Source organism: Aegilops tauschii, chromosome 5 (genome assembly GCF_002575655.3).
Source record: "Aegilops tauschii subsp. strangulata cultivar AL8/78 chromosome 5, Aet v6.0, whole genome shotgun sequence".
Lineage (NCBI taxonomy): Eukaryota > Viridiplantae > Streptophyta > Magnoliopsida > Poales > Poaceae > Aegilops > Aegilops tauschii.
The window spans coordinates 262,428,787-262,456,143 of record NC_053039.3 but is presented as its reverse complement, the minus strand read 5'-3'; the positions used below and the strand labels follow the sequence as shown (position 1 = coordinate 262,456,143).

At 48.3% G+C, this 27,357-nt stretch overlaps 1 protein-coding gene across 1 annotated transcript; it reads left to right on the top strand.

The window, feature by feature from the left end:
• Positions 1-16,612: 16,612 nt before the first annotated feature.
• On the top strand, positions 16,613-17,367 carry LOC141022367 (uncharacterized). Its single transcript, XM_073498618.1, has 2 exons — positions 16,613-16,800; positions 16,898-17,367. The coding sequence occupies exons 1-2, from the start codon at positions 16,615-16,617 to the stop codon at positions 17,129-17,131; spliced, it is 420 nt and encodes a 139-aa protein (XP_073354719.1). The 5' UTR covers positions 16,613-16,614; the 3' UTR covers positions 17,132-17,367.
• The last annotated feature ends 9,990 nt before the right edge of the window (positions 17,368-27,357 follow it).

The window sequence follows — 27,357 nt, the reverse complement described above, 5'->3', positions numbered from 1 at the left end:
GAAAAGCATAACTAAGATTAAGAAAAAAAATCTTATTTGCTAGAAGCGGTTTGTAAATTTATCACCTTGGTGTGTCATCCTTTTGGTAGCAAAGCGTTATACATTTGTGTTTGTCTTTAATCATGGACTCCTATGCGCCAATGTCTTGTCTACTCTTACGCCGTGCTTGGAATCTTGGCGTAAATCACCTGAGTTATGGACTGTAATATTTACTTGTAGGTCACACCGGGTTTTGAGCCCGTCAGGACTATATGAGCACATGGTTAGCCGCAAGTAACAGAGCGAGGCGTCAGTGTGTTGCGCTGGGGTTAACTAACACACAGGGCGCTGATATGGATGAGGCAATCAGCAATTGTCGACCGTGGGAGTAGACTTTTGTGGGGTTTAGAGCATCTCTAGAAGACTCCTTAAACTGCGGATAAGGATTGAGAAAAATGCGATTTATGCCAAAAACAGTTGCGGTGGAATAAAGTAAATAAATCAAGAAAATGTAGGCGGGGACGAACTGGATTCGAACCAGATAAGAGCCGTGTGTTCCCTGTTTGTAGTTCAAGAGGATGGTGGGGCAACCTCTCTACATCTGCGGGCCTGCCGGCCCCAACTGTTCCATTCCAAGAAAGCCGACCTAATCCGTGGGGTCTGGCCAGCCAACTGTTCCAATGAAAAACTTATTTCCCCACATCTAGGAACCTCTCGTTACCAGTCCTCGGGATTTCGGAGGTTTATCGGGTTCTCAAAGTCTTTTCACTCTGTTGAGAGGTTTTTCTGGTTCATCAAATCTAATTTATCCGCCCATTCTCGGGTCAAAGAATCTCGTATCCTCCCCCCTTCCCCCGGTATATCATCCACTCTTAAAAGTGTTAATTTTTCTTTAGGGAGGGCTTCAATCCTTCTTTTCCAAATTCCTCCCAAATATTTAATTTTAATTAATTCCTCATTCTTTCGCAAACTTTTAAGGATCCCCCCCAAGGTCTTTGGAGCAAATTCGAATATTCTCTTTTACCGCTCGGGTTTGCGGACTCTGTTCTCCGCGCTGTCGATTTCGGCCCTCAAATTGTAAAACCACACAATGCAATTGACCGGGATTTTGATAAATAAAACACAAATTCCGAGGATTCTAACATAGTTTTGGCGACATTTGAACATAGTTTTCGCGTCACAACCCAAAAGACATCGCATCCATCATCCCTCGTCAACCTCCACATCATCTTCTATCTCACCGTGGCCATGCACGCCACCATCCATCTCATTGTAACCGTAATCACCGATTGAGGCTTGATCTATGTTGACGGTGTTGTCGTCCAACATTTGCACGAAGTCGGTAGTCGCATCATGCAAAGCGGCGCTACAATTTCGCTCAACAAGTGACGAACACGCGCAATGGCGAAAAGTGAAACAACTAGAAAAAATTGAAGCATCACACCTTGCGCCGATTTCATCGGACACCTCGGGAGCGGCGGCAGCGGCAGGCATCCTCGGGGTAGTTCTTGCCGGGGCAATCGGGGAGGTGTTGGCGGGGTACCTCTTGCGGCGAGCTTCGGGTCATAGTAACTCTTTTGACGAGATTTAGCTGCCTGCAAGCGGTCCTAAATTTCTTTGACTTGCTTTTCTGCTTCCAACATCAAATCGGATTTGAAGATTCGACTGTCTTCGGTCTGGGACCAATTCAGGGGTGTGCGGCATTTACGCCCGTATAGTGCCTCAAAAGGTGACATTTTGAGACTCGCCTGGTAACTGTTGTTGAATGAGAATTCTGCATAAGGAAGGATGTTTTCCCACTTGCGTCCGTAAGCGAGAGCGCATGCCCGAAGCATGTCCTCCACGCTTTGATTAACTCATTCTGTCTAGCCATCTGTCTGCGGGTGATAAGCAGTGCTATGCTTCAAAGCGGTCCCCAAGGCTTGATGGAGTCGTAACCAGAATGTCGAGGTGAACAAAGATCCTCGGTCTGAAGTGATAGTCTTAGGTACTCCATGTAGATTGACGATCCTTGATATATAGAGTTCAGCCAGTTGGTCCGCATGGTTGGTGGTACTTACTGGGATGAAGTGAGCCACCTTTGTGAGCATGCCGACAACAACCCAGATAGCATTATTCCCTCATGGGGTCTTCGGCAGTCCCACTATGAAATCCATACTGATATTGTCCCATTTCCATTGTGGAACGGGTAAGGGTTGAAGTAGACCGGTGGGTTTCTGATGCTCAGCTTTTTACTTTATTGTTGACATCACAGTAGGCGATGTAATAGGCTATATATTTCCTGATGCCATCCCACCAGAATGTTTGCTTACAATCTTGATACATCTTAGTGCCTCCAAGATGGATGGAGTATGCAGATTCATGAGCTTCCTTCAATATTTGCTGCTTCAATTCACCATGGTTAGGTACACAGACTCGGTTTCGGAATCGTGGTGTGCCCTGCTCATCTATGTGGAAATCCTGTGCCTTCTCGGCTTGTACTCGGGCTATTTCCTAGAGTAAGACTGGATCATCAGGTTGAGCCTTACGGATTTCGTCTTCTAGGGTAGGAGTGGTTTCCAAGGTAACTGAACATGTTGCATCAATAATGATCATATTGAGCCGAGCTATCTCTTCTTGAAGTGCTGGGTGCAGGGACTAAATTAGTGAGTTTGCTGAGGCGGTTTTCGACTGATAGAATCGGCTACCACATTAGCTTCTCCCAGGTGGTAATTGATGCCAAGGTCGTAATCCTTGATCAATTTGAGCCATCTTCTTTCCCGAAGATTCAGGTCTGGTTGGGCGAAGATATACTTGAGACTCTTGTGGTCTGTGTATATTTGACATCGTTTCCCAATGATATAATGCCTCCAAATTTTCAAGGCATGCACCACTGTGGCCATCTGCAAGTCGTGTGTGCGATAGTTTTCCTCATTTGGCCGTAGTTGTCGGGAAGCATAAGCCACAACCTTTCCATCTTGCATAAGTACACAACCAATGCCATGCCTAGATGCGTCACAATAAATGTCAAAGCTTTGATAGATATCGGGTAAAGCCAATACTAGAGCGGCGGTTAATTGGGTTTTAGCTCATTGAAACTGTTCTCAGAGGCTTCTGACCATATGAACTTCTGATTCTTCTTGAGCAATGCCGTCATTTGCTTGGCTATCTTAGAGAAGCCTTCAATGAAGCGACGATAATAGCCTGCCAATCCCAGGAAGCTTCTTATCTCTATCACTATAACGGGTGCCTTCCAATTAAGCACTTCTATCACTTTGCTTTGGTCCACGACCACTCCTTGAGAAGATAGAGTATGCCCAAGGAATCCCACTTCCTTACGCCAAAATTCACATTTACTAAATTTGGCATAAAGGCGATGGGCTTGCAATCGCCCGAGTACAACACGGAGATGTTGCTTGTGTTATTCTTCACTTTTGTAATATATGAGAATATCATCAACGAATACCACCACAAACTTGTCCAAAAAGTCCATGAATACCTTATTCATCTTATGCATGGAGAAGGTGGGGGCGTTGGTCAGCCCAAATGACATGACAATGTATTCATATAACCCGTATCAGATGGTGAATGCGGTCTTGGGAATGTCTTCTTGCCAGATTTTCAACTTGGCACTACCAAAGTTGAAATTCCAAACCATTTGGTATGGATTGTCAACATGGCAAGTTTTACCACATTTTGAAAAAAAACAAAGAAGATGAAAAAAGCCTCAAAAATTGAAATCCTTGTGCATGAAGCCCTCTTATGTGCACTAGTAAGTGGGGAAAATCATAAACTTGCAATACCACAAGTTTTGAAAAGTTAACATTGCAAGTTTGACCCAATTTTATCCCTTTTAAGTAAGTTCAGCATGTTGTTGTTTTTGGTAAGTTCTGCATGTTGCACTCAGTTTGAACATGCAAAACACATACAACGTAGGAAATCCAATATATAACATATAACTACTAATTAAACACATTCAAATAACATACTGTTTTTAGTTAAAAGGGCATGCACATGCCGGATCCTCGGCAGTATATAGAAGCAACAAAATAAACTATTTGATACGCTTAAGATGGCGAGCCACGCGGCGGTGGGAGCATTGAGCATTCTGCTCAAACTACGCCGAGAACTCATATTGCTCCACCACTATTGGGGCATTCTTGCAGCCAGCCTTGGCCTCCACGGTGACCAGTGCCAGATCCGCATCAGCCTCCAAGTGCTTCTAGTATCTGCTCATCCTCGTTGTCCACATTAATTTCTAGATTCATGTATGCCTGAGCAGGATGAGCGATGATCTCCAACCCCCTGATAATCCTCCTCTTGTGCATCCTCCTCCCGTACAATGATCTCCAACCCCCCGTGATAGCCCTCCTCTTGTACATCCTCCTCCTATGAGATGATTTGCACCCCTGGCAACTCTTCTCTTCTTCATCCTCCTCATTGATATCCTCCCGCTCCATCTCCTCGTCGACGACCTGAATAATACGCAAATTCACCAGCCCTTCCGCCTTTGGATTCGGCAAGGAGAGGCGGGAGCGGTACTTGTACAAGCGGGATCGTTGTCGATGATCCGGAGACTCCATCGCCTCTACCATTACCCATAGGAGAATCAATTGGGACTGCCCCTTGCCTTTGGGAAGTAAGTGCTTCCGCTCGTGCCTCGTCACTGGTACGTCTCCAATGTATCTATAATTTTGGATTGTTCCATGCTATTATATTATCTGTTTTGGATGTTTTATATGCATCTATATGCTATTTTATATTATTTTTGGGACTAACTTATTAACCTAGAGCCCAATGCCGGTTTCTGTTTTCCCTTGTTTTGAGTTCTACAAAAAAGGAATATGAAACGGAGTCCAACGGAATAAAACTTTCGCGATGATTTTTCTTGGACCAGAAGACACCCAGAAGACTTCGGGAGAGGGCCAGAAGAGCCCCGAGGACTCCACAAGCCCTCAGGGCACGACCTAGTAGTGGGGCGCCCCTGGCTTGTGGGCCCCTCGACAGGCCACCAACCTCCCTCTCAGCTCTATAAATACTAAAATATTCCCAAACCACCAGAAGCGTCCACCAAAATACTTTTGCGCCGCCATAACCTTCTGTTCCCACCATCTTGGGGCCTTTTCCAGCACCCTACTGGAGGGGGATTCAATCACGGAGGGCTTCTACATCAACCCTATTGCCCTTTCGTTGAAGTGTGAGTAGTTTACCAGAGACCTACGGGTCCATAGCTAGTAGATAGATGGCTTCTTCTCTCTCTTCGATCTTGAATACAATGTTCTCCTTGATGTTCTTGGAGTTCTATCTGATGTAATATTCTTTTGCGGTGTGTTTGTCGAGATCCGATGAATTGTGGATTTATGATCAGATTATCTATGAATATTATTTAAGTCTCTTCTGAATTCTTATATGCATGATTTGATATATTTGTATTTCTCTTTGAACTATCGGTTTGGTTTGGCCAACTAGATTGGTTCTTCTTGCAATGGGAGAGGTGCCTAGTTTTGGGTTCGATCTTGCGGTGTCCTCACCCAGTGACAAAGCTGGGGTAGCGAGGCACGTATTGTATTGTTGCCATCAAGGGTAAAAAGAGGGAGTTTTCATCATATTGCTTGAGTTTATCCCTCTACATCATGTCATCTTACTTAAGGCGTTACTCCGTTCTTATGAACTTAATACTCTAGATGCATGCTGGATAGCGGTCGATGTGTGGAGTAATAGTAGTAGATGCAGGCAGGAGTCGGTCTACTTGACACTAACATGATGCCTATATTCATAATCATTGCCTTGGATATCGTCATAACTTTGCGCTTTTCTATCAATTGCTCGATAGTAATTTGTTCACCCACCATATGCTACCTTCAAGATAGAAGCCTCTAGTGAAACCTATGGCCCCTGGGTCAATTTTTCATCATATATTTTCAGATCTACAAAACAAAAAACCCAAAAATACCTTGCTGCAATTTATTTACTTTTATTTTGTTTTACGTTTTAGTAATGTTTTATATCTATCTGTATCAAATCTTATGCTTGCAAGTGACCGTGAAGGGATTGACAACCCCTTTATCGCGTTGGGTGCAAGTGTTTGATTGTTTGTGCAGGTGTAACGCCTCGAGACCGACGCTCCAGATGCCTTCCTTGTTTTGCGAGTCAGTTGTGTTTTTTATTTGTTTGTTGCATCTCATCATGGCATCATCCGCATTGCATCGGCACTCGTTGCCGTCATTGTTTTTAAAAACTTGCATCCGCTCATAGTTGCCGCGTCCCCCCTTGCTTTCGTTGACCGTTTCGAGACCAACCACACTTGCAACGTTGCTCCTCGTTTTCTCTCTTGTCTTCTCCGGGGCCTTTTTTCAGACACTTTGTCTTTGTCGACCCCTCTCAGACCACCCCTCGCGCGCGTCCGAAAAATTGTCCCGAACCCGACCCGGGTTGTTGTTACCGATGGGTCCGGATCATCCCCTAACATCCCTAAATCATCATCGGTTTCTCGTTGGACTCTCCTACCCTATTTTTTGAGGCCATCTGATTAAGATCGGAGGGACCAAATACCCCTATTCAAAATTCACTTGTTATTTAAAGACTAACCCTAAAACCTAGGGAGAGTTGTCCCATCGTTCCCTCACCCGCCGCCGCCACTCTCCCGCATCCACCTTGGGATCCCCCACGTTCCATTCCACCCAACCAGATCGCACCGACCGCCTCCCTCGTTTTCAGCATTGAACCAACCCCAGGCCCCTCGATCCACTCCTCGCCCGAGCCCCGGAGCTCCTCCATGTCGTGCTCCGCCTCGAGCCCGAGGACATGCCTCCTTTGCTCGATCCCCACCAGCCAGCAGCCCCGTCGCGCCGGCCATGCTCCTCCGCGCTGGCCATCAGCAGCGCACCCCGGCGCCCTGCTCCGGACCTCGACCTCGTCGCCCTCGACCCCGCTCGTCTCGCCGGAGAGCCGTCAGCCTTGGAGACCACCGCGACAAGGCCAGCCCCCGTCGCCCTTCTCCTTTTCCTCCGTCCTTCTCCACCTCCCTAATCTCTCTGCTCCCTCTCTGCTACTATGGACAGGGCTTCGATGCCGCCGTCCTCGTGCTGCATCGCCATGGCTGCAACCCGAGCCCTTCCTTGCTCGATCTGGACCAGGAGGGTCCCGAGCATCTCCTCCACCGCCAGGGGAGCTGTCATGGCCATGGATGCCGTCCGCCGCCTCCAGCTCGAAACTCCGGCGGGCCCAAGCCTCGGAGGCGACCGGATCCGGTCCGGATCGACCTCCCCAAGCCCTCATCGCCGGCCTCCCCTGCTGCTGTTTCTGTTCTTCAGAGACGAGAGCAGTAGCGGCTCGCTCGTCCCGAGCGTTGACCGCGCCCCGCCTCGCCTCGATGTGCCTCCGTGGCCCGCAGCCAGCGCCAGGCCCAGCCGAAGCCAGCCAGCCTCAGCCTCTCCCTCCTCACCATCTTGGGCTTGGCCCATGGGTGAGCGCCCACAACCCCTCCTCTGTTTAGCCCATGTTCTGTGTAGTTTCTGCCCGTTACTTTTTTTTCCTGTTTCAGCGATTTTAGCATTATCCAGTGAACGACTGATTTACAGAAAAACCCCTAGACTTCATGCATTTAATAACTCCACAATCATGCATCTTATGTAAATAATTTATATATGAAAAATGTCTAGAATTTCATCTAGTTTCATAATATGCTGCTCTCATCCAGGTTTAAAATGTTTAAACTTGCTGTTTATTTAATTTGCTTAAATGCCATGTTAAAATGATTTATTTCATAACTAATTAACCGTAACTCGGATTTAAATAAACTTTATATGTAATGGGGTAGAAAAATGCCTAGTTTAACATGGTGCACTTTATTTTGCTGTTTAACAACTTTAAAATTGTGTTTATGGCAGAACAGTACCAAATCAAAAATATGGACATGAGGATTTTCCGGAATTGTTGTTTGTTGTTTCCGGCCTCATTTAAACTTGCTTAAATAGTTAGTTTACTTATGCTTCACCTTTTGCCATGTTTAACAACATTTAATATTGTTGGGTACATAAACGAGAGAAAACTAAATAATTGATGTGGTTTTTCTTTGATATGCAACTTGTTGCATATTGAGCTCCACTTAACTTGTAGTTTTGTTTGTGCACTTTGCCATGCCATGCCTCTTTAAACCGGACATGCATCATACTTGATTGTGCATCATGCCATGTTTATGTGATGGTTGTTTATTATGTTGTTTTCTTCTTTCCAGTGTTGCTTCTTCGGGTTAGTTCCGATAACGTCGCGTTTGTGAGGATTTGTTCGACTTCGTCCGTTTGTCTTCTTCATGGACTCGTTCTTCTTCCTAGCGGGATCTTAGGCAAGATGACCATACCCTCGAAATCAGTTCTATCTTTGCTTGCTAGTTGTTCGCTCTATCGCTATGTTGCGCTACTTACGACTTGCTATATCATGCCTCCCATATTGCCATGTCAAGCCTCTAACCCACCTTTCCTAGCAAACCGTTGTTTGTCTATGTTTACCGCTTTTGCTCAGCCCCTCTTATAGCGTTGCTAGTTGCAGGAGAAGATGAAGATTGCTCCATGTTGGATTATGTTTATGTTGGGATATCACAATATCTCTTATTTAATTAATGCATCTATATACTTGGTAAAGGGTGGAAGGCTCGGCCTTATGCCTGGTGTTTTGTTCCACTCTTGCCGCCCTAGTTTCCGTCATACCGGTGTTATGTTCCTTGATTTTGCGTTCCTTACGCGGTTGGGTGATTTATGGGACCCCCTTGACAGTTCGCTTTGAATAAAACTCCTCCAGCAAGGCCCAACCTTGGTTTTAACATTTGCCACCTAAGCCTTTTTCCCTTGGGTTCTGCAGACTCAAGGGTCATCTTTATTTTAACCCCCCCGGGCCAGTGCTCCTCCGAGTGTTGGTACAAACTAGAGCCCTTTGCAGCGCCACCTCGGGGAAACTTGAGGCCTAGTTTTAGTTGTACGGACTGCTCATCCGGTGTGCCCTGAGAACGAGATATGTGCAGCTCCTATCGGGATTTGTCGGCACATTCGGGTGGTCTTGCTGGACTTGTTTTACCATTGTCGAAATGTCTTGTAACCGGGATTCCGAGACTGATCGGGTCTTCCCGAGAGAAGGTTTATCCTTCGTTGACCGTGAGAGCTTATAATGGGCTAAGTTGGGACACCCCTGCAGGGTATTATCTTTTGAAAGCCGTGCTCGCGGTTATGTGGCAGATGGGAATTTGTTAATATCTGGTTGTAGAGAACATGACACTCGACTTAACTAAAATACATCAACCGCGTGTGTAGCCGTGATGGTTTCTTTTCGGCGGAGTCCGGGAAGTGAACACGGTTTTTGAGTTATGTTTGACGTAAGTAGGAGTTCAGGATCACTTCTTGATCATTACTAGTTGACGACCGTTCCGTTGCTCCTCTTCTCGCTCTTATTTGCGTATGTTAGCCACCACATATGCTTAGTGCTTGCTGCAGCTCCACCTCATTACCCCATCCTTCCTATTAGCTTAAATAGTCTTGATCTCGCGGGTGTGAGATTGCTGAGTCCTCGTGACCCACAGGTACTTCCAAATAGTTGCAGGTGCCGATGATACCAGTGCAGGTGACTCAACTGAGCTCAAGTGGGAGCTCGATGAAGATCTTGTTCGTCGTGTTGTTTCTGTTCTTGTTGATCAGTAGTGGAGCCCAGTTGGGATGATCGGGGATCTAGCATTTGGGGTTGTCTTCTTTATTTCGGTTCCGTACTCGGACCTTGATTGTACTCTGATTGATGTATGATTTATTCATGTATTGTGTGAAGTGGCGATTGTAAGCCAACTCTTTATCCCATTCTTGTTCATTACATGGGATTGTGTGAAGATGACCCTTCTTGCGACTAAACCACAATGCGGTTATGCCTCTAAGTCGTGCCTTGACACGTGGGAGATATAGCCGCATCGTGGGCGTTACAGCAGGTGCATAGATTGAAGACTTGCGTGTACCTCCTACTGGATTGATACCTTGATTCTCAAACTGAGAGAAATACTTATCTCTACTTTGCTGCATCACCCTTTCCTCTTCAAGGGAAAAACCAACGCAAGCTCAAGAAGTAGCAGGAAGAATTTCTGGCGCCGTTGCCGGGGAGGTTCTACATCAAGCCTACCAAGTACCCACTATAAACTCTCATCTCTTGCATTACATTATTTGCCATTTGCCTCTAGTTTTCCTCTCCCCCACTTCTAAAACATTTCAGAAAAACACAAAAATATTTGCCTTTTTATTCGCCCTTCTTCCGTTCGTCTTTTCATTTGTTTTTTGGTTGCTCGTGTGCTAGATTGCTTGCTTTGTCATGATGTCTCAAGACAATACCAAGTTGTGTGACTTTTCCAACACTAATAATAATGATTTTATTAGTACTGCGGTTGCTTCTGCCACTAGTGTGGAATCTTATGAAATTAATGTCGCTTTATTGAATCTTGTTATGAAAGATCAATTTTCCGGCCTTCCTAGTGAAGATGCTGTTGGCAGACGTAGCATGCAATTTCAAAAAATTTCCTATGCTCATGCAACATCTATCTAGGAGATGCATAGCAACGAGAGGGGGAGAGTGTGTCCACGTATCCTCGTAGACCGAAAGCGGAAGCATTAATTTAACGCGGTTGATGTAGTTGAACGTCTTCTCGAATCAATCGATCAAGTACCAAACGTACGACACCTCCGAGTTCTGCACATGTTCAGCTCGATGACGTCCCTCGAACTCTTGATCCAGTAGAGGTATGAAGGAGTCGATGAGTTTCGTCAGCACGACGACGTGGTGATGGTGTTGGTGATGTGATCTGCGCAGGGCTTCGCCTAAGCACTACAACAATATGACCGGAGGAGTAAACGGTGGAGGGGGCACCACACATGGCTAAGAAACAACTGTTGTGCCTTTGGGGTGCCCCCTGCTCCCATATATAAAGGAGGAGAGGGGAGGCGGCCGGCCCAAGGGGGCGCACCAAGCGGGGAGAGTCCCACTAGGACTGCTAGTCCTAGTCGGCCCCCCTTCCTTCCAACGGAGGGGGAAAGGGGAAAGAGGGGGAGAGGGAGAGGGAAAGGGAAGGGGGGCCGCGCCCCCTCCCCTAGTCCAATTCGGACTCCCTATGGGGGGGGAGCGCCACCACCTCGTGGCCTGCCTCTCCACTCCCCTATGCCACATTAAGGCCCAATACTTCTAGGGGGGGGGGTGGTTCCGGTAACCCCTCGGTACTCCAAAAATACCCAAACCTCTCCGGAACCATTCCGGTGTCCGAATATAACCTTCCAATATATCAATCTTTACCTCTCGACCATTTCGAGACTCCTCGTCATGTCCGTGATCTCATACGAGACTTCGAACAACCTGTAAAAGAAAGAAGCAAACAACTTGTTCCTCAGGAAGGAGCAAAGCTCATGACATGATACATCCATCATTATTGAGATCACGCGGTGGAGAAATCAATGCTACAGACTCATCAGATATCAGACCAGACGGAGTGCTAGATTCGCAGACTAAAAAACTAGCACGTTCACGTTGCTGCTGGGCCTCCGTATCCCAGTTAAACTATGTACGCGTAAAGATCATCTGTTATCCCAATGCCCCAGGTGATATCCGTCCAATCTATTTGTTACGACATATTTATTCTTTCCTAGAACAATACTTTGGCATGTATATTTTAACGTGCAGGGCAATTATTCATGACAAAAAGTGGTATTATACCGAGGAGATGGAGGCATGCCAACATTTTTTGGCACGGGTGGTCATCGTTACTCAACGGACTCCCGCATCGGCTTACAGCGCCGTGGCCGTCTCTCGCGACCATGCCGGCTTACAATGACGTGGCCATCTCTCGCGACCACACCGGTTTACAACGAGGAGGACAATTTGCCCGTTTGCACTGGCTTACAATGCCACGGACGACTCGCCCGTCCGCCCTCGCGGCCGGTTCACGTGTCTGCGCCAGCTTACAACGCCGTGGCCGACTCGCTGTCCGCGCCGGCTTACAAAAGTCACGGCCGACTCACCCGTCCACACCGGTTTACCATGCCGTGGCCGGTTCACCCGAGAGCGACTTCAACTTCACCTAGCGATCATCAATTTCATGGCGGATTATTTCCGGCCTGGCACATTAGGTGATATCCATCTAAAATATATTTTATTGGTACATATTATTTTGTCAAAGAGCAGTTTATCTTTGTCTTGGTCTGCAATATTGTTGATGCAGGACAATTGTTCACTACATCGAAACGACGTGGTTAACTCGCCCGACCGCGCCGGTTTACAACACCGCGGCCGGTTCAACTGTCTATGCCGCCTCTGATGCTGAGGTCGTCTTTTCCGTCCGCCTCTCGCGGCCTGGTCTATATCAACATACTGGGCCACACCCGTCTGCGTGAGCTGATTATTGAGTATGAGTAAGTCACTACTTGGGAAGCCCGGTTTTCTTTCAACAAAATGGAGGTAATTATCATATACTATCAACCGCCGTCTGCACCGGATGGCTCAATGGACATGCGCACAAGTCGCCGTCACTACAGTTTGGTCAAACTTCAAACAGCCAGTTGGAAGGAACCGTTGGCCGAGTTGCTGACACGGCTCATACGGGATCATTTCTAACCCGCCGCAGTCACCTCAACCTTCTGTGGATACACATCGTGTTATCAACACCAATGATATACAAGTTATGCCGGCTTATATCACGGTTAAATATGGAGAATCTCAAGCCAACTCCTCGAGTCATCTTGAGACTCGGGGGCTACAGTGACATGACTCGGGAACCTCGGGTCGTTGGAGGGAATGATAACCCGGTTCCGGAGGCTGCTACCATATTGATGAAAATTTAAAGGCCGTCAGAAAATTGCTGGTTCAAAATAAAGATTCCGGTTTAAAATCCGGTTCAAGAGATATCTCTCTCTCGCAAGGTTTTGAAGCTTTCATATCCGGTTCAAACATCCGGCTCAAGGTAAATTTATATCTTATAAAGCTTTGAAGCTCTCAATATCCGGTTTACAAATTTCCTGTTCAAAAAGAGGTTGTCTCTTGCAAAGTTCGAGTTCTCAGGAAAAATTAAAGGGACCAAAGAGAGTCTATTACAAAGCACAACTCAAATATAGGTACCCTGCTTTAATGACCATTGGGAGCTGATCGTATTCGAATTTAGCTTAACCCTTTTGGTGTGACCCTGATCGTATTCGAATCAGAGTCGTTAAATATTCTCATGATCACTAGGGGGCTTCTTGTTCAAACATAGGTCGTATTCGAACCAAAGAGAACATAGCTGTCGGTACCCTTTTGATCGGCACACTGCCAAGCTCATTGGGGAGTTTCTTGGTCATATTTGAACCATAGCTCAACCCCCTTTGGGAACAGACGTGGATCGTATTCGAATCAGCGTCGTTAAACAACTCTCAAGGTCATTTGGGGGCTTCCTGTTCAAACATAGGTTGTATTCAAACCAAAGAGAACATAGCTGTCGGTACCCTCTTGATCGGCAACGCCAAAGCCACTGGGGGCTATATGATCGTATTCGAATCTTAGCTTAACCCCTTTGGGACGGTTTTCTGATAGTATTCGAATCAGAAGCCTCAAAAATTTTGAAGTCTCTTTTTGCAAATAGTTTTCGGATTTTATTTGAAGCTCTTTTGATCATATCTAAAGTGTATATGAGTGGTTGCTATTTAACCCGGTTTGACTTTGGATAATAAGTCGCCATCATATGACAATCATAAACATTTGGAAGTCTTGATTCCTAAAGATTGGGTTATCACCCTTACTGCACAGGTCACATAAACCGGCAGTGCAAATTCAATATCATAGTGGTTATATGTGAGATATTATGACCCGCCCTGCGGTAAACCGCCAAGGGATCTTGTGATCTACTTGTGTGCAGGATAAGACTACATTTGGGTGATTACCCGCCCTGGCTTTTAACGTTAAGTCGCTAGGGCATATGTTGTTTAAACTCTGTGCAGGATTTACAGGGCTATGACTTACATAAATGATTAAGTTCAAGCCCATCATCAAAGATTGAAATTGGTGTCTCAAAAGGGTTGTCAATTCTTGGTTTTCTCAAAGGCTATAAGCCGCCGGGTTATAAAATTTCCGGCTTACAATGGAGGCGTAATAAATCGCCATCGGCCAAGAGTCGCCGGGTATTTAAACTCCGGATTTACTTGTCAACAGATAAGGTATTTGAATCTTTAAATAGCCAAACTTGGCTGGATTTTCACTATAATATTATGATTGAGGTTTTCAAAGTCGCTTTGGCGCAATGGCTATTATTTTATCAATGGATATGATTTATTCTACAATGAAAGGAATAGTCCCGAGTCGCTGCAGGCTTACAACCCGGCACTTGGGGGCTACATTATTCAAGTTGAGATTACATCAAATATGCAAGTCCCATGTCACTGCCAGCATGCACCATGGCACTTGGGGGCTAATGCAAAGTCATTTTTTGCTTACTTCATTGAAGACCCGAATCATCACATCCTAATGAGCCGGCCCTTAGGGGCTACCAATTGCTCCTGTCGAAAATTCAAGACAATTCTAGGATGACCCGGCTACACTACTATGACTATAGCCGACTCATGGGGGCTACACAACTGGATTTTATTTAATGCCATGGTGATAAGTCCCGGCTTATTCATGCTGATTAAACCGGCCCTTGGGGGCTACAGGTAATATGGATATAAGGGAGAAACATCTTCAAATTCTCAGTTTTGAGTAAATCAGATTGACCTGGTGTCTGCAAAAATCATAAACCGGAGTCGGCGACAATTATGACTTGGCATCATCTATTTATAACCCGGCAATTTTGGTACTCATAAACCGGCAAGTTTTATATCTTTAAGCCGACTGAATATAAGTTGAATATTTGAAGACCAATATTTTTGTCAAGTCAGAGCATTGAAAGCCGACTCAAGTGGATTATCTCTTACAATATTTCTCAACAAGAGACCAATGTCAGCAAATTGACACTGAAGCTGGCCTGTTGACCCGGATTTTTCAAAGGAAGTATCTGGATTTTTTGCATTGGCAAAATTTGAACATATCTGCTAAAGAGATTTGCTATGAGATTATGGATACATATCAAGAAGGAAGATGACAAGGACTTAAGGATGATCAAGTGCCGGCTTACAAAGAATATTTAACCCGGAACACAACCTGTCAAATTTGTTCTTATGTTTATATTGCAGATTAGTTTAACATGGATAAATCCAAATTAAACTGGGGGCTAATGTCGGGGATATACCCCGCGGTATGACCCGGCCGGAGGTGTGACCCGGTCGGGCTTGGCGCTTCACCGTGACCCGCCGGAGGACTGGCAACTCACGGGTCTGGCGGCTCACTGTCAGACGACTCACGAGCCTGACGACTCACGGATGACCCCTACGGCGGGTCAGATAGAAGACTAGGCCCAAGGCCCAGAAGGCCGGCTCATGTGATGATGGGCCGGCTTAAGAAGAAAGGGATGACGAATATTTCCTTTACGAGGAAGCAAAACCCGGACTTGTAATTAACTTATAAGAGAAGATAGACTAGTCCTAGTCCTACTAGGACTCCACATGTAACCCGCCCCTCTAACTTATATAAAGAGGGGCAGGGCTCCCCAAGAGGGACAAGGAACAAGAATCAATCTATAGGGCTAGACACCGAAAGCCGGTTCCCGGCGACTCTCTCATGAGCATAATGAGACTTAGCCTCAAACAGCACGTAGGGTTGTTACCGGATGATGTTTCCCGGGGCCCGAAGCTGTCTAAACCCTTGTCTTGTGCGTTGATCCGCCCTGCGTCTCTCATCCCAATCAACCCCTCTCAAGCTACTACATAGATGCGCTGGCCTCACAACTAAGTCCTTACACCTAGGACATCTGACGTGTTAATTCCACGACAGCTTTTCAGCTCTTAAGAGTCCATCAGGGTCTCTTTTCAAGCAAGTCTGTGGCACCCTGAACCCAGCGAACAGTCGGAACTAATATTCCATTGGAATTAATACTCCTCTTCAATCAGCAGCAGCAAAGGGCAGCCTAGTCACAGCCTTCTTCTCGTCTGCAAACAGAAGCAGCAACCTTCAGCAGCACACAGCAGCACAGCACTTCAGCTGCACGGTCTTCTTTTCTCCCCCAGTCTATCAGCAGCACCCAGCTGCAACAGCCTCAGCTCCAGTCGTTACAACAGCAAGTCCATGTGCAAGTGCAGACACAGTCAGCAGCTCCACTTCTTCCTCCTCTCGCTGCTTCCTCTTGCCTTCTCCTTTACTCCACGAGGGACACAGCAGAACAGAGAGGGAGAATACGCTGCTCCCCCAGACCCGCCGCCTGTTGCCGGCGTCTCCTCTGACGTCTGATACCATGTTGAACAGAGAGGACCTCACCTTTCCTTCTCTTGCTGTGGCGGCTAGTATCCGGTGAAGAGCGCCTATTGCTAGGTCTTCCAGAGAGAGAGCGGGTAGATGAGCCAGGCTCATACCGGTTCAACAAATTGTGTATTTGAAGGTTATTTTTAAAATCACGACACTGCATAGAGTTATTTCGCTTGAAGATAATTTGCATTCATTGCGGGCTGTATTTTTTGTCATCATTGGCATGCAGGTGTATATTTTTACTACTCTGAAATCAAATCAAATTTCTAAATGAATCTTTCCCAGGTGATGGTCCAACAGAAGAAGGCTGCTCGGTCCTCTAAACAGGAGTCCAGCTCTGATAGCAGCGATGAGAGCAGTTCTGATGACGAACCTGCAAAAAAGCCTGCTGCAGCATCAAAAAAACCTGCTGCACTTGCTAGCAATGGTTCAAAAAATGACAAGTCTGATAGCTGTTCTGATGAGCATGACGACGTGAGTGTTTGATTCCATGACAAGTTCATAATTCTTCTTTCTCTTTTTCCTATCTAATCTATATGTGATTTCCTCTTCGTTTTAAACTTCTTCCCAGGTGATGTTCCAACCGAAGAAGGCTGCACAATCTGCTAAGCAGGAGTCTCACCACTCTGATAATAGTGGCGAGAGCAGCTCGGGCAAGGAACTTGCAAAAAAGTCTGCTGCCGCGTCAAAGAAACTTGCTGCACTTGCTAACAATGCTTCAAAGAGTATGAAATTGGATAGCAGCAGCTCTGATATTGGTGATGGTGCTGATGATGTGAGTATTTGTTTCACGACTTCTTCATGACTATTCTTTCTCTTTTGCCTAATCTGAACTGTTAGATAGTCGTCAAATTGTCTTTCTTGTCTCATCGTTTGTTAACTTCAAGCCTACGCTGTCATATATGCTATATATGTTGGTTGTTTTCTTTTCTTTGATGGACCTCTTGCAGATGCAATATGAAAATAGGTTCAGTTTTTGCCCCAGATTTATAATTTACTCCCTCCGTAAAGAAATATAAGAGCGTTTAGATCATTAGTATAAGAGCGTTTAGATCACTACTATATTGATCTAAACGCTCTTATTTCTTTATGGAGGGAGTATTATGTTTTTCACAACATATGATACCTGAGCACTTGAAGTGCTACATTTCCTTTGAGTTGTGTCTTGTGTGCTGAAGGAAAATGAATCTTAAGTTTATTCTATATTGAAGTAATGAATATGGTACACATAACTATCGTATATGTTAATCGGAAATCCATTTTCGCTCTAGGGAGCACATGCTCTTGCATGCCAAAAATCGATTTTACAGATGTCCAAAAAATTTGAAAAGAAAATGTGTTAATTGTCACACCCAAATGGTACATGCAAATTTCCTGGAAGCATTTTGACCTGTGCAAAAAAAAAAACAAGTTGAATGCCAAATGTTTTTTTAACACAGTACAGACGCAGGCGCTCACCCTATGAACACACACACACACCCTACCCCTATGAGCACCTCCGAGAGACTAAACCGGCATATCATCTTGAGATTGACGAAGTAACCAAACGCGCCTCGTAGTTGATGGAACATCTCCTCCCACTGAACGCGCATCGCCGGAAATCCTGAAATAAATTCAGGAATAAATGCGAGCACCAGGACTTGAACCCTGGTGGGCTGGGGATACCATTGTCCTCCTAACCATCCAACCACATGTTGGTTCGCAACGCCAAATGTTACCTTCAAATGTTACACTTTTGTTTTTTTCACCGACAAAAAACTGCTATCCCATATGGCAGGAAAATTGTCAAGCACACTTGCTACACTAATATGAACATCTACAAAAATTTCAGAATTTTTAAAATTTATTTTCCAATTCGGACTCCCTATGGGGGGGGAGCGCCACCACCTCGTGGCCTGCCTCTCCACTCCCCTATGCCACATTAAGGCCCAATACTTCTAGGGGGGGGGGGTGGTTCCGGTAACCCCTCGGTACTCCAAAAATACCCAAACCTCTCCGGAACCATTCCGGTGTCCGAATATAACCTTCCAATATATCAATCTTTACCTCTCGACCATTTCGAGACTCCTCGTCATGTCCGTGATCTCATACGAGACTTCGAACAACCTTCGGTCACCAAAACACATAACTCATATAATACATATCATTATTGAACGTTAAGCGTGCGGACCCTACGGGTTCGAGAACTATGTAGACATGGCCGAGACACCTCTCCGATCAATAACCAATAGTGGAACCTGGATGCTCATATTGGTTCCCACATATTCTACGCAGATCTTTATTGGTCAAACCGCAATGTCAACATACGTTATTCCCTTTGTCATCGGTATGTTACTTGCCCGAGATTCGATCATCGGTATCATCATACCTAGTTCAATCTCGTTACTGGCAAGTCTCTTTACTTGTTCCGTAGTGCATCATCCCGTAACTAACTCATTAGTCATATTGCTTGCAAGGCTTCATATGATGTGCATTACCGAGAGGGCCCAGAGATACCTCTCCGATACTCGGAGTGACAAATCCTAATCTCGATCTATGCCAAGCCAACAAACACCTTCGGAGATACCTGTAGAGAATCATTATAATCACCCAGTTACGTTGTGACGTTTGATAGCACACAAGGCATTCCTCTAGTGTCTGGGAGTTGCATAATCTCAGAGTCGGAGGAATATATATTAGCTAGGAAACTTAACCATCTTTGATCAACGAGCTAGTCTAGTAGAGGCATACTAGGGACACGATGTTTTGTCTATGTATTCACACATGTATCAAGTTTCCGGTTAATACAATTCTAGCATGAATAATAAACATTTATCATGAATAAGGAAATATAAAATAACAACTTTATTATTGCCTCTAGGGCATATTTCCTTCAGCCTCCCACTTGCACTAGAGTCAATAATCTAGATTACATGTAATGAATCTAACACCCATGGAGTCTTGGTGCTGATCATGTTTTGCTCCTGGAAGAGGCTTAGTCAACGGGTGTGCAACATTTAGATTCGTATGTATTTTGCAATTCTTTATGTCTCCCTCCTTGACCAAATCTCGGATGGAGTTGAAGCGTCTCTTGATGTGTTTGGTCTTTTTGTGAAATCTGGATTCCTTTGCCAAGGCAATTGCTCCAGTATTGTCACAAAAGATTTTCATTGGACCCGATGCACTAGGTATTACACCTAGATTGGATATGAACTCCTTCATTTGCTGCTTCTGAAGCAACTATGTACTCCGCTTCACACGTAGATCCCTCCACGACGCTCTGCTTGGAACTGCACCAACTGACAACTCCACCATTCAATAAAAATACGTATCCGGCTTGCGACTTAGAGTCATCCGGATCAGTGTCAAAGCTAGCATCGACGTAACCACTTACGACAAGCTCTTTGTCACCTCCATAAACGAGAAACATATCCCTAGTCCTTTTCAGGTACTTCAGGATGTTCTTGACCGCTGTCCAGTGATCCACTCCTGGATTACTTTGGTACCTCCCTGCTAAATTATAGCAAGACACACATCAGGTCTGGTACACAGCATAGCATACATGAGAGAACCTATGGCTGAAGCATAGGGAATGACTTTCATTTTCTCTCTATCTTCTGTAGTGGTCGGGCATTGAGTCTGACTCAACTTCACACCTTGTAACACAGGCAAGAACCCTTTCTTTGACTGATCCATTTTGAAATTCATCAAAACTTTATCAAGGTATGTGCTTTGTGAAAGTCCTATCAAGCGTCTTGATCTATCTCTATAGATCTTGATGCCCAATATATAAGTAGCTTCACCGAGGTCTTTCATTGAAAAACTCTTATTCAAGTATCCTTTTATGCTATTCAGAAATTCTACATCATTTCCAATCAACAATATGTCATCCACATATAATATTAGAAATGCTATAGAGCTCCCATTCACTTTCTTGTAAATACAGGCTTCTCCATAGTCTGTATAAAACCATATGCTTTGATCACCTCATCAAAGCATATATTCCAACTCTGAGATGCTTGCAACAGTCCATAAATGGATCGCTGGAGCTTGCACACTTTCTTAGCACCTTTAGAATCGACAAAATGTTCTAGTTGCATCTGTCGGATATCGGGTTCCGGCAAAACCCTTAAGGTTCGAACTTTGGGGTGCGCACAAAGATCTCCTCCTACCGAATCTCGCTTTCAGCCTCACCGCGATCCCTAAGCTAGATCGATGAACAACACAAGGGACACGAGATTTATACAGGTTCGGGCCACCGTTGTGGTGTAATACCCTACTCCTCTGTGTGGTGGTGGATTGCCTCTTGGGTTGATGATGAATAGTACAGAGGAAGAACAACCTCGCGAGGAGAGGTGTTCTTGAGCTGGTGTGGTGTGCGGATGAACTTAACTTGTCCTCTCTACTGTGGTGGCTATCCCTATTTATAGAGGCCCTGGTCCTCTTCCCAAATATTGAGCGGGAAGGGATCCAACAACGGCCATTTTGAAAGGGGACAGCTAGTACAAGCTATCCTGACTAAAGGTGGCCTTCGCCTGCCAAAGGTGCTGGTGATGACGCCATCTTGGGCTCCATGGTGACCTCCGTCCTGCTGTCATGCTGGTCTTGGTCTCGTTGCACCGATATGTAAACCTTTGCCTGATGCCTCGATACTCTGCGCCTGCGCTTGCCTCCTTTGCACCAAAGAGGAAACGAGGACACTGTGCGGGCTGGCGCTCGCCTGGCCTTGGTCGGCATGGCTTGCGTCACGGGAACCTCGCGAGGTACCCCTTGCCTTGATCTCTCCGCCTCCTCGCGAGCCTGCCTGGCGAGGCCACTCCTGAGGAGGCCTTGTGTCATCAGCCCCGCGAGGCTTGGCCCCTCGCGAGGGTCTTGAGCGTTGGTTGATGAAGACGGGTCGTACTGGGCCACCGATTGAGCCACGCAGCAGGCTACAGGCAGGCACCCCGTTCCCAGAACGCCGACAGTAGCCCCCGGGCCCAAGGCGTGCTCGGACTTGGCTTAGCAGCGAAGCCAAAGGGCAAGTGCAGAGCGCCGCGGGCCCCAACAGCCTGCGGCCTTGGTCAACGCGTGGCGACTGATTAGACATGGGCGTCTCCGCTTCCCCACTCTGTCCCAATATCCGCCTGGCTAGGCGGCGACGGCGCTCTACATAGTTATTTCCTCCCTGCTAGCAGCGTGCTTCCTATTCCCCTTTCTTCCTCGAGACCCTGCTTCCGCTTCCAATCTGACTTGAGCTCTGCCCCCTCCATTGCCATGGCGCCAAGTAGCAAGGAGAAGGGGAAGAAGCCTCTGTCCTCAACCAATCCGCCGCCGCCAATCGAGCCCGCCGTCGGCTGGTCGCTGGTGCTCAATCTGGAGGCCATGGGCAAGGTCTGCCCTGCACTCGCCTCTAGCTTCAACGAGTGCGGAAAGACGATGGCTTGGCCTACATCCCACACCTCCATTGACAGGACAGTCACTGAGGTTCGGTTCTTCGTTGACGCCCTGTGGGCTGGCCTGGTTCCCCCTTTCTCCACCTTCTTCAATGCAGTGCTTTCCCATTATCAAATCCATATGATGCATCTTGATCCCCAATCCGTTACCCTTCTCGCCGTCTTCGCCTTTGTTTGTGAAGCCATGGTGGGCATTTCTCCTTCCGTCGCCCTCTTGCGCCACTTCTTCTTGCTGCGCTTGACCGACCCCTTGCAGTGCTCGGGGTGCGTGAGCTTTCAGGCCGTGGCAGAAATGGCTGCCTCGGGGATTGATTTTGACCTCCCGCCGCCCACGAGCGAGTTCCGGACCCGGTGGCTGTATGTGGATGTCGGAGTGCTCAGCCCTCTGCTCTCGCCTCCGTCATTGCCCGCTGTCCCCAATCCCGGTTGGGGCAACGAGAGACTCGTGAGCCCCCGGCTCTCCGTCATCTGGTTCCGACTGAGGAGGTTGAGAGATCTCGGCGTGACTGCGCCCCGAGTGGTGGTGGAGTTCCTCCAGTGTCGCATTGCTCCTCTCCAGCACCATTCCTGACCGATGTGGGACCTGACCGGTGACCGGGACCGCATGCGGCTTCAGGAGACGGAACTTGCACCCGAAACACTGAGGGCGGTGCTTGAGGTCTTGGCTGGCGACCCCTCGCTGGGCGATATACGGAACGGGGGTAGCCTCCTGTATCTCTGCTCGAACAGGGCTGAGTTCGCGGGACAGATGCCTCTCTTCGACAAATGGGGGTTGCGTCCGGTCGGCCTTGCGGGGCCTCGCGAGAATCCTGTCGCCATGGCTCCCTTCCTTGCCGCCAGCACCGATCTTGCCCCAAGAGTGGGCGTAGGGAGGCAAGCATCGCTTGAGGCTGGAGGCTCGGGTGTCGTGGCGCCGACGCCGCACGGGGTTCCCGAAGCGTCATCCTCCGGAGCTCGTGAAGCCCGCCCTGAGTCGGTCGTCGATGGGGGGGACACAGCCCGCGGCTCCCGAGGCCGGAGCTCCTGAGGCCTCGGCAGGCCGTCGGGAGGTGGTGCCTGATTGCTCCCCCCAACCTGGCGCCACTGAGGTCGGCCGCCTGGGTACTTCTCCATCCGCGCCACGCGCTGGTCCTCACGTCAAGCGCCTGGGTCGGTTCCGCGTGGACTTCGCTGCACTCCGCAAGAGGAAGGAGTCTCCGAGTTGCAGTGGTCGCACCTTCCGACCGTTAAAGCATAGGAAGTACTTCGCCATAGACGAGTAAGTACCTCATCCTTGTAGTTCTTCAATTGCTGCTCCGTTTCCTGACTATGACTCTTCAGGATCCCTCCTGTCAAGCCTGCGGAGTCTCCCAAGGAGCAACCTCCTCCGGCCTTGCCTTCATCGCTGGCCTTGAGCATCCTGAGTCTGCATGCTGGCCCTGACGCGGGGTCAGCCGGAGAAGCACGCCTTCCCGCAAGGTGTCTTGAGCCCGTGCCCTTGCCGCCTTTGCTTCGCAACCCTTCATGGAGAGCAGTCAGCCTGCGCCGGTCCGGGTCCCTCGTGGGGCCTGACCAGCGATCGTGGGGGCGCCAGCCCCCAGCCCCCTGCCGAGAGGGGGCGAACCGCTTCAGGGCCCGCCGACAGCGCCAGATATGGAGGACGACATCGACATCGTGCTTAGGCTTGCGCACGAACGAAGCGTTGTTTGCCACGAGTTCCTCTGGAAGGCGATGGACGCGATGGGCCAGCTTGGTGGAGAGCTTGCAGATGTGGACGCGCGCCTTGAAGACGAGGGCCTACGGCTGATTGAGGAGCGACGCAAGCTGAAGGTGGCCATCAACCTCGCGCGCCACCAGCGCGAGCTTGACAACGCGAAGGCCGAGGCGTCCCTTGCGGCCTCGTGAGAGGCCTGCTCCCGGGCTCTGGAGGAGGCTCGGGAAGGAGATTATCACCGCGAGATCGCAGAGAAGCACGCGTGGGATCTCCAAGCCTAGAGCGCCTCCCTGGAACAACAAGTGGAGCTGTGTCAGGCCGCCCTTGCGTCGCTGAAGGGGACGCCTGTCGAGGAAGAGGAGCTCCGCATGCGTGAGGAAGCGCTGACGCTAGAGGCCGCCGACCGCAATCTTGATCTTGAGCGGTTGGAGACTAGGGAGCGCCAGGTCACCCAGGCGGAGGACGATGTTGGCGCACACGAGGCTCGAGTCCAGGAGGAGGTCGACCACCGCGTGGCAGAGGCTCACGCAGATCTTGTGAGCAGGTATGACCTGAAGCTGAAGCTGGTTGAGGCCGAGGCTGCGGGGAGGACTGCCGCCCTTAGGTCCAAGCTGACTGAAGCGGAGCGGCGCACAGAGGCCGCTTCAGCCGCCCTGGCCTCGGCGCAGGCTGAGTTGGCCTCCGCCCGTGCCGAGCTGCTTCCTCTCCAGCAGTGGGTCGACGACGCCGAGTCCATTGCGCGGCAGAACAGAGAGGAAGTACTTGAACGGCAGACTCTGGAGCACATGCACGGCCCCATGCTCCAGGAACTCAGGAACAGGGCCAACATGGCCCTGGGCAATATCTGCGATGCGGACGCCCCGCATCCTCACGTGACCAACTATGCCAATCATCTCCGCTTCTTCACTGACGTGGTGACGCGCCTGGAGAACCGCTCAGAGAGAGCTCGCCAACTTGTCGAGGAGAGGAGCCGCAACCTGCTTGGGCATGCATTTTCCCGCGTCTTCAGCCATCTTCAGAACACCGACCCCCACTTTGACTTTGATGCCGTCATCGCCCCGGTGCCCGAGGCCATCCGGGGCGACTTGGCGCGGTGGGCGGAGGACAACGTGGATGCGCTTGTTAGGGCCTTTGCTTTTGACAACGACGGGGTGGTAGTCGCGGCGGATGGTGGCGACGTGGTCGACGGTGGTGATGGTGGCGCCAATGATGGTGATGGTGATGCCAGTGACAGCGCCAGCGGTGCCAGCGATGCTTCTGGAGGCGACCAGGAGGGCGCGGTGAGCGATATGTCTGACTAATCCCGTGTTTCTCTGCTGTTTATCCTGCGTACAAAAACTCGGGCGCAGCCCCAAAGGCCGTGAGAGCATTTTGGGAAGGGGAGCCCCTTATGTAAAAAGGTTGCCGTCTGTATACTTTTAAGAATGATGCCGAACATGTGCCTTCGTGATCTTACGGGCCCTGCGGCGAGCTTGTTGTTGTGTTTTACCTTTAGCCTGGACAAGTCCCGAATAGGCTCGCGGGGTCGTGAGCCCCCGAGCATCCCCTGAGGGACCCGCTGACCCGGTCGAATGGTGTTGGAAATATGCCCTAGAGGCAATAATAAAATGGTTATTATTATATTTCCTTGTTCATGATAATTGTCTATTGTTCATGCTATAATTGTATTAACTGGAAACCGTAATACATGTGTGAATACATAGACCACAACATGTCCCTAGTGAGCCTCTAGTTGACTAGCTCGTTGATCAATAGATGGTTATGGTTTCCTAACCATGGACATTGGATGTCATTGATAACGTGATCACATCATTAGGAGAATGATGTGATGGACAAGACCCAATCCTAAGCATAGCACAAGATCGTGTAGTTCGTTTGCTAAGAGCTTTTCTAATGTCAAGTATCATTTCCTTAGACCATGAGATTGTGCAACTCCCGGATACCGTAGGAATGCTTTGGCTGTACCAAACGTCACAACGTAACTGGGTGGCTATAAAGGTGCACTACAGGTATCTCCGAAAGTGTCTGTTGGGTTGGCACGAATCGAGACTGGGATTTGTCACTCCGTATGACGAAGAGGTATCTCTGGGCCCACTCGGTAATGCATCATCATAATGAGCTCAATGTGACTAAGTAGTTAGTCACGGGATCATGCATTACGGAACGAGTAAAGTGACTTGCCGGTAACGAGATTGAACGAGGTATTGGGATACCGACGATCGAATCTCGGGCAAGTAACATACCGATTGACAAAGGGAATTGTATACGGGATTGATTGAATCCCCGACATCGTGGTTCATCCGATGAGATCATCGTGGAACATGTGGGAGTCAACATGGGTATCCAGATCCCGCTGTTGGTTATTGGCCGGAGAACTGTCTCAGTCATGTCTGCATGATTCCCGAACCCGTAGGGTCTACACACTTAAGGTTCGGTGACGCTAGAGTTGTTACGGGAAATTGTATGTGGTTACCGAAGGTTGTTCAGAGTCTCGGATGAGATCCCGGACGTCACGAGGAGTTCCAGAATGGTCCGGAGGTGAAGATCGGTATATTGGACGAAGGGTAGTGGAGTCTGGAATTGTTCCGGGGGTACCAGGTGATGACCAGCGTGTCCGAAAGGGGTTTCGGAGGCCCCGGCAAGCGTTGGGGGGCCTTATGGGCTAAGGGGAGGGGGAACATCAGCCCACTAAGGGGCTGAGCGCCCCTCCCACCCCATCTCACGTAACCTGGAGAGGTGGGGGCGCCACCCCACCCGGCTTGGGGGGGGGCAAGTTTCCTAAGGGGTGGGGGCGCCCAAACCCATCTAGGGTTTCCCCTGGCCGCCGCCCCCTCCTCTAGACCCATCTAGAGGGGCCGCCCCCTCTCCCCTTCCCCTATATATAGTGAGGGGGTGGGAGGGCAGCCACACCCTTCCCCTAACGCAGCCCCTCCCTCCTCCAACACTTCCTCCTCCTCCGTAGTGCTTAGCGAAGCTCTGCCGGAGAACCACGAGCTGCATCACCACCACGCCGTCGTGCTGTCGGATTTCTCCCTCAACTTCTCCTCTCCCCTTGCTGGATTAAGAAGGAGGAGACGTCCCCGGGCTGTACGTGTGTTGAACGCAGAGGCGCCGTCCATTCGGCGCTAGATCGGATCTTCCGCGATTTGAATCGCCGCGAGTACGACTCCATCATCCGCGTTCTTGTAACGCTTCCGCATCGCGATCTTCAAGGGTATGAAGATTCACTCCCCTATCTCTTGTTGCTAGAATCTCCATAGATTGATCTTGGTGATGCGTAGAAAATTTTGAATTTCTGCTACGTTCCCCATCAGTGGCATCATGAGCTAGGTCTCTGCGTAGTTCTATGCACGAGTAGAACACAAGTTGTTGTGGGCGTCGATTTTGTCAAATTTACTTGCCACTACTAGTCTTATCTTGATTTAGCGGCATCATGGGATGAAGCGGCCCGGACCGACCTTACACGTACGCTTACGTGAGACAGGTTCCACCAACTGACATGCACTAGTTGCATAAGGTGGCTAGCGGGTGTCTGTCTCTCCCACTTTAGTCGGATCTAATTCGATGAAAATGGTCCTTATGAAGGGTAAATAGAAATTGGCATATCACGTTGTGGTTTTGGCGTAGGTAAGGAACGTTCTTGCTAGAAACCTATAGCAGCCACGTAAAAACTTGCAACAACAATTAGAGGACGTCTAACTTGATGTGATATGGCCAAAGGATGTGATGAATGAAATATATGTGATGTATGAGATTGATCATGTTCTTGTAATAGGAATCACGATTTGCATGTCGATGAGTATGACAACCGACAGGAGCCATAGGAGTTGCCTGAATTTATTATATGACCCGCGTGTCATTGAATAACGCCATGTAATTACTTTACTTTATTGCTAAACCGTTAGCCATAGTAGTAGAAGTAAT

Excerpts from the sequence above, each read along its gene's own strand:
- LOC141022367 (XM_073498618.1), top strand. The coding sequence starts at position 16,615 with ATGGTCCAACAGAAGAAGGCTGCTCGGTCCTCTAAACAGGAGTCCAGC. Across the intron at positions 16,801-16,897 it reads GTTCTGATGAGCATGACGAC|GTGATGTTCCAACCGAAGAA; the intron begins GTGAGTGTTTGA and ends ACTTCTTCCCAG.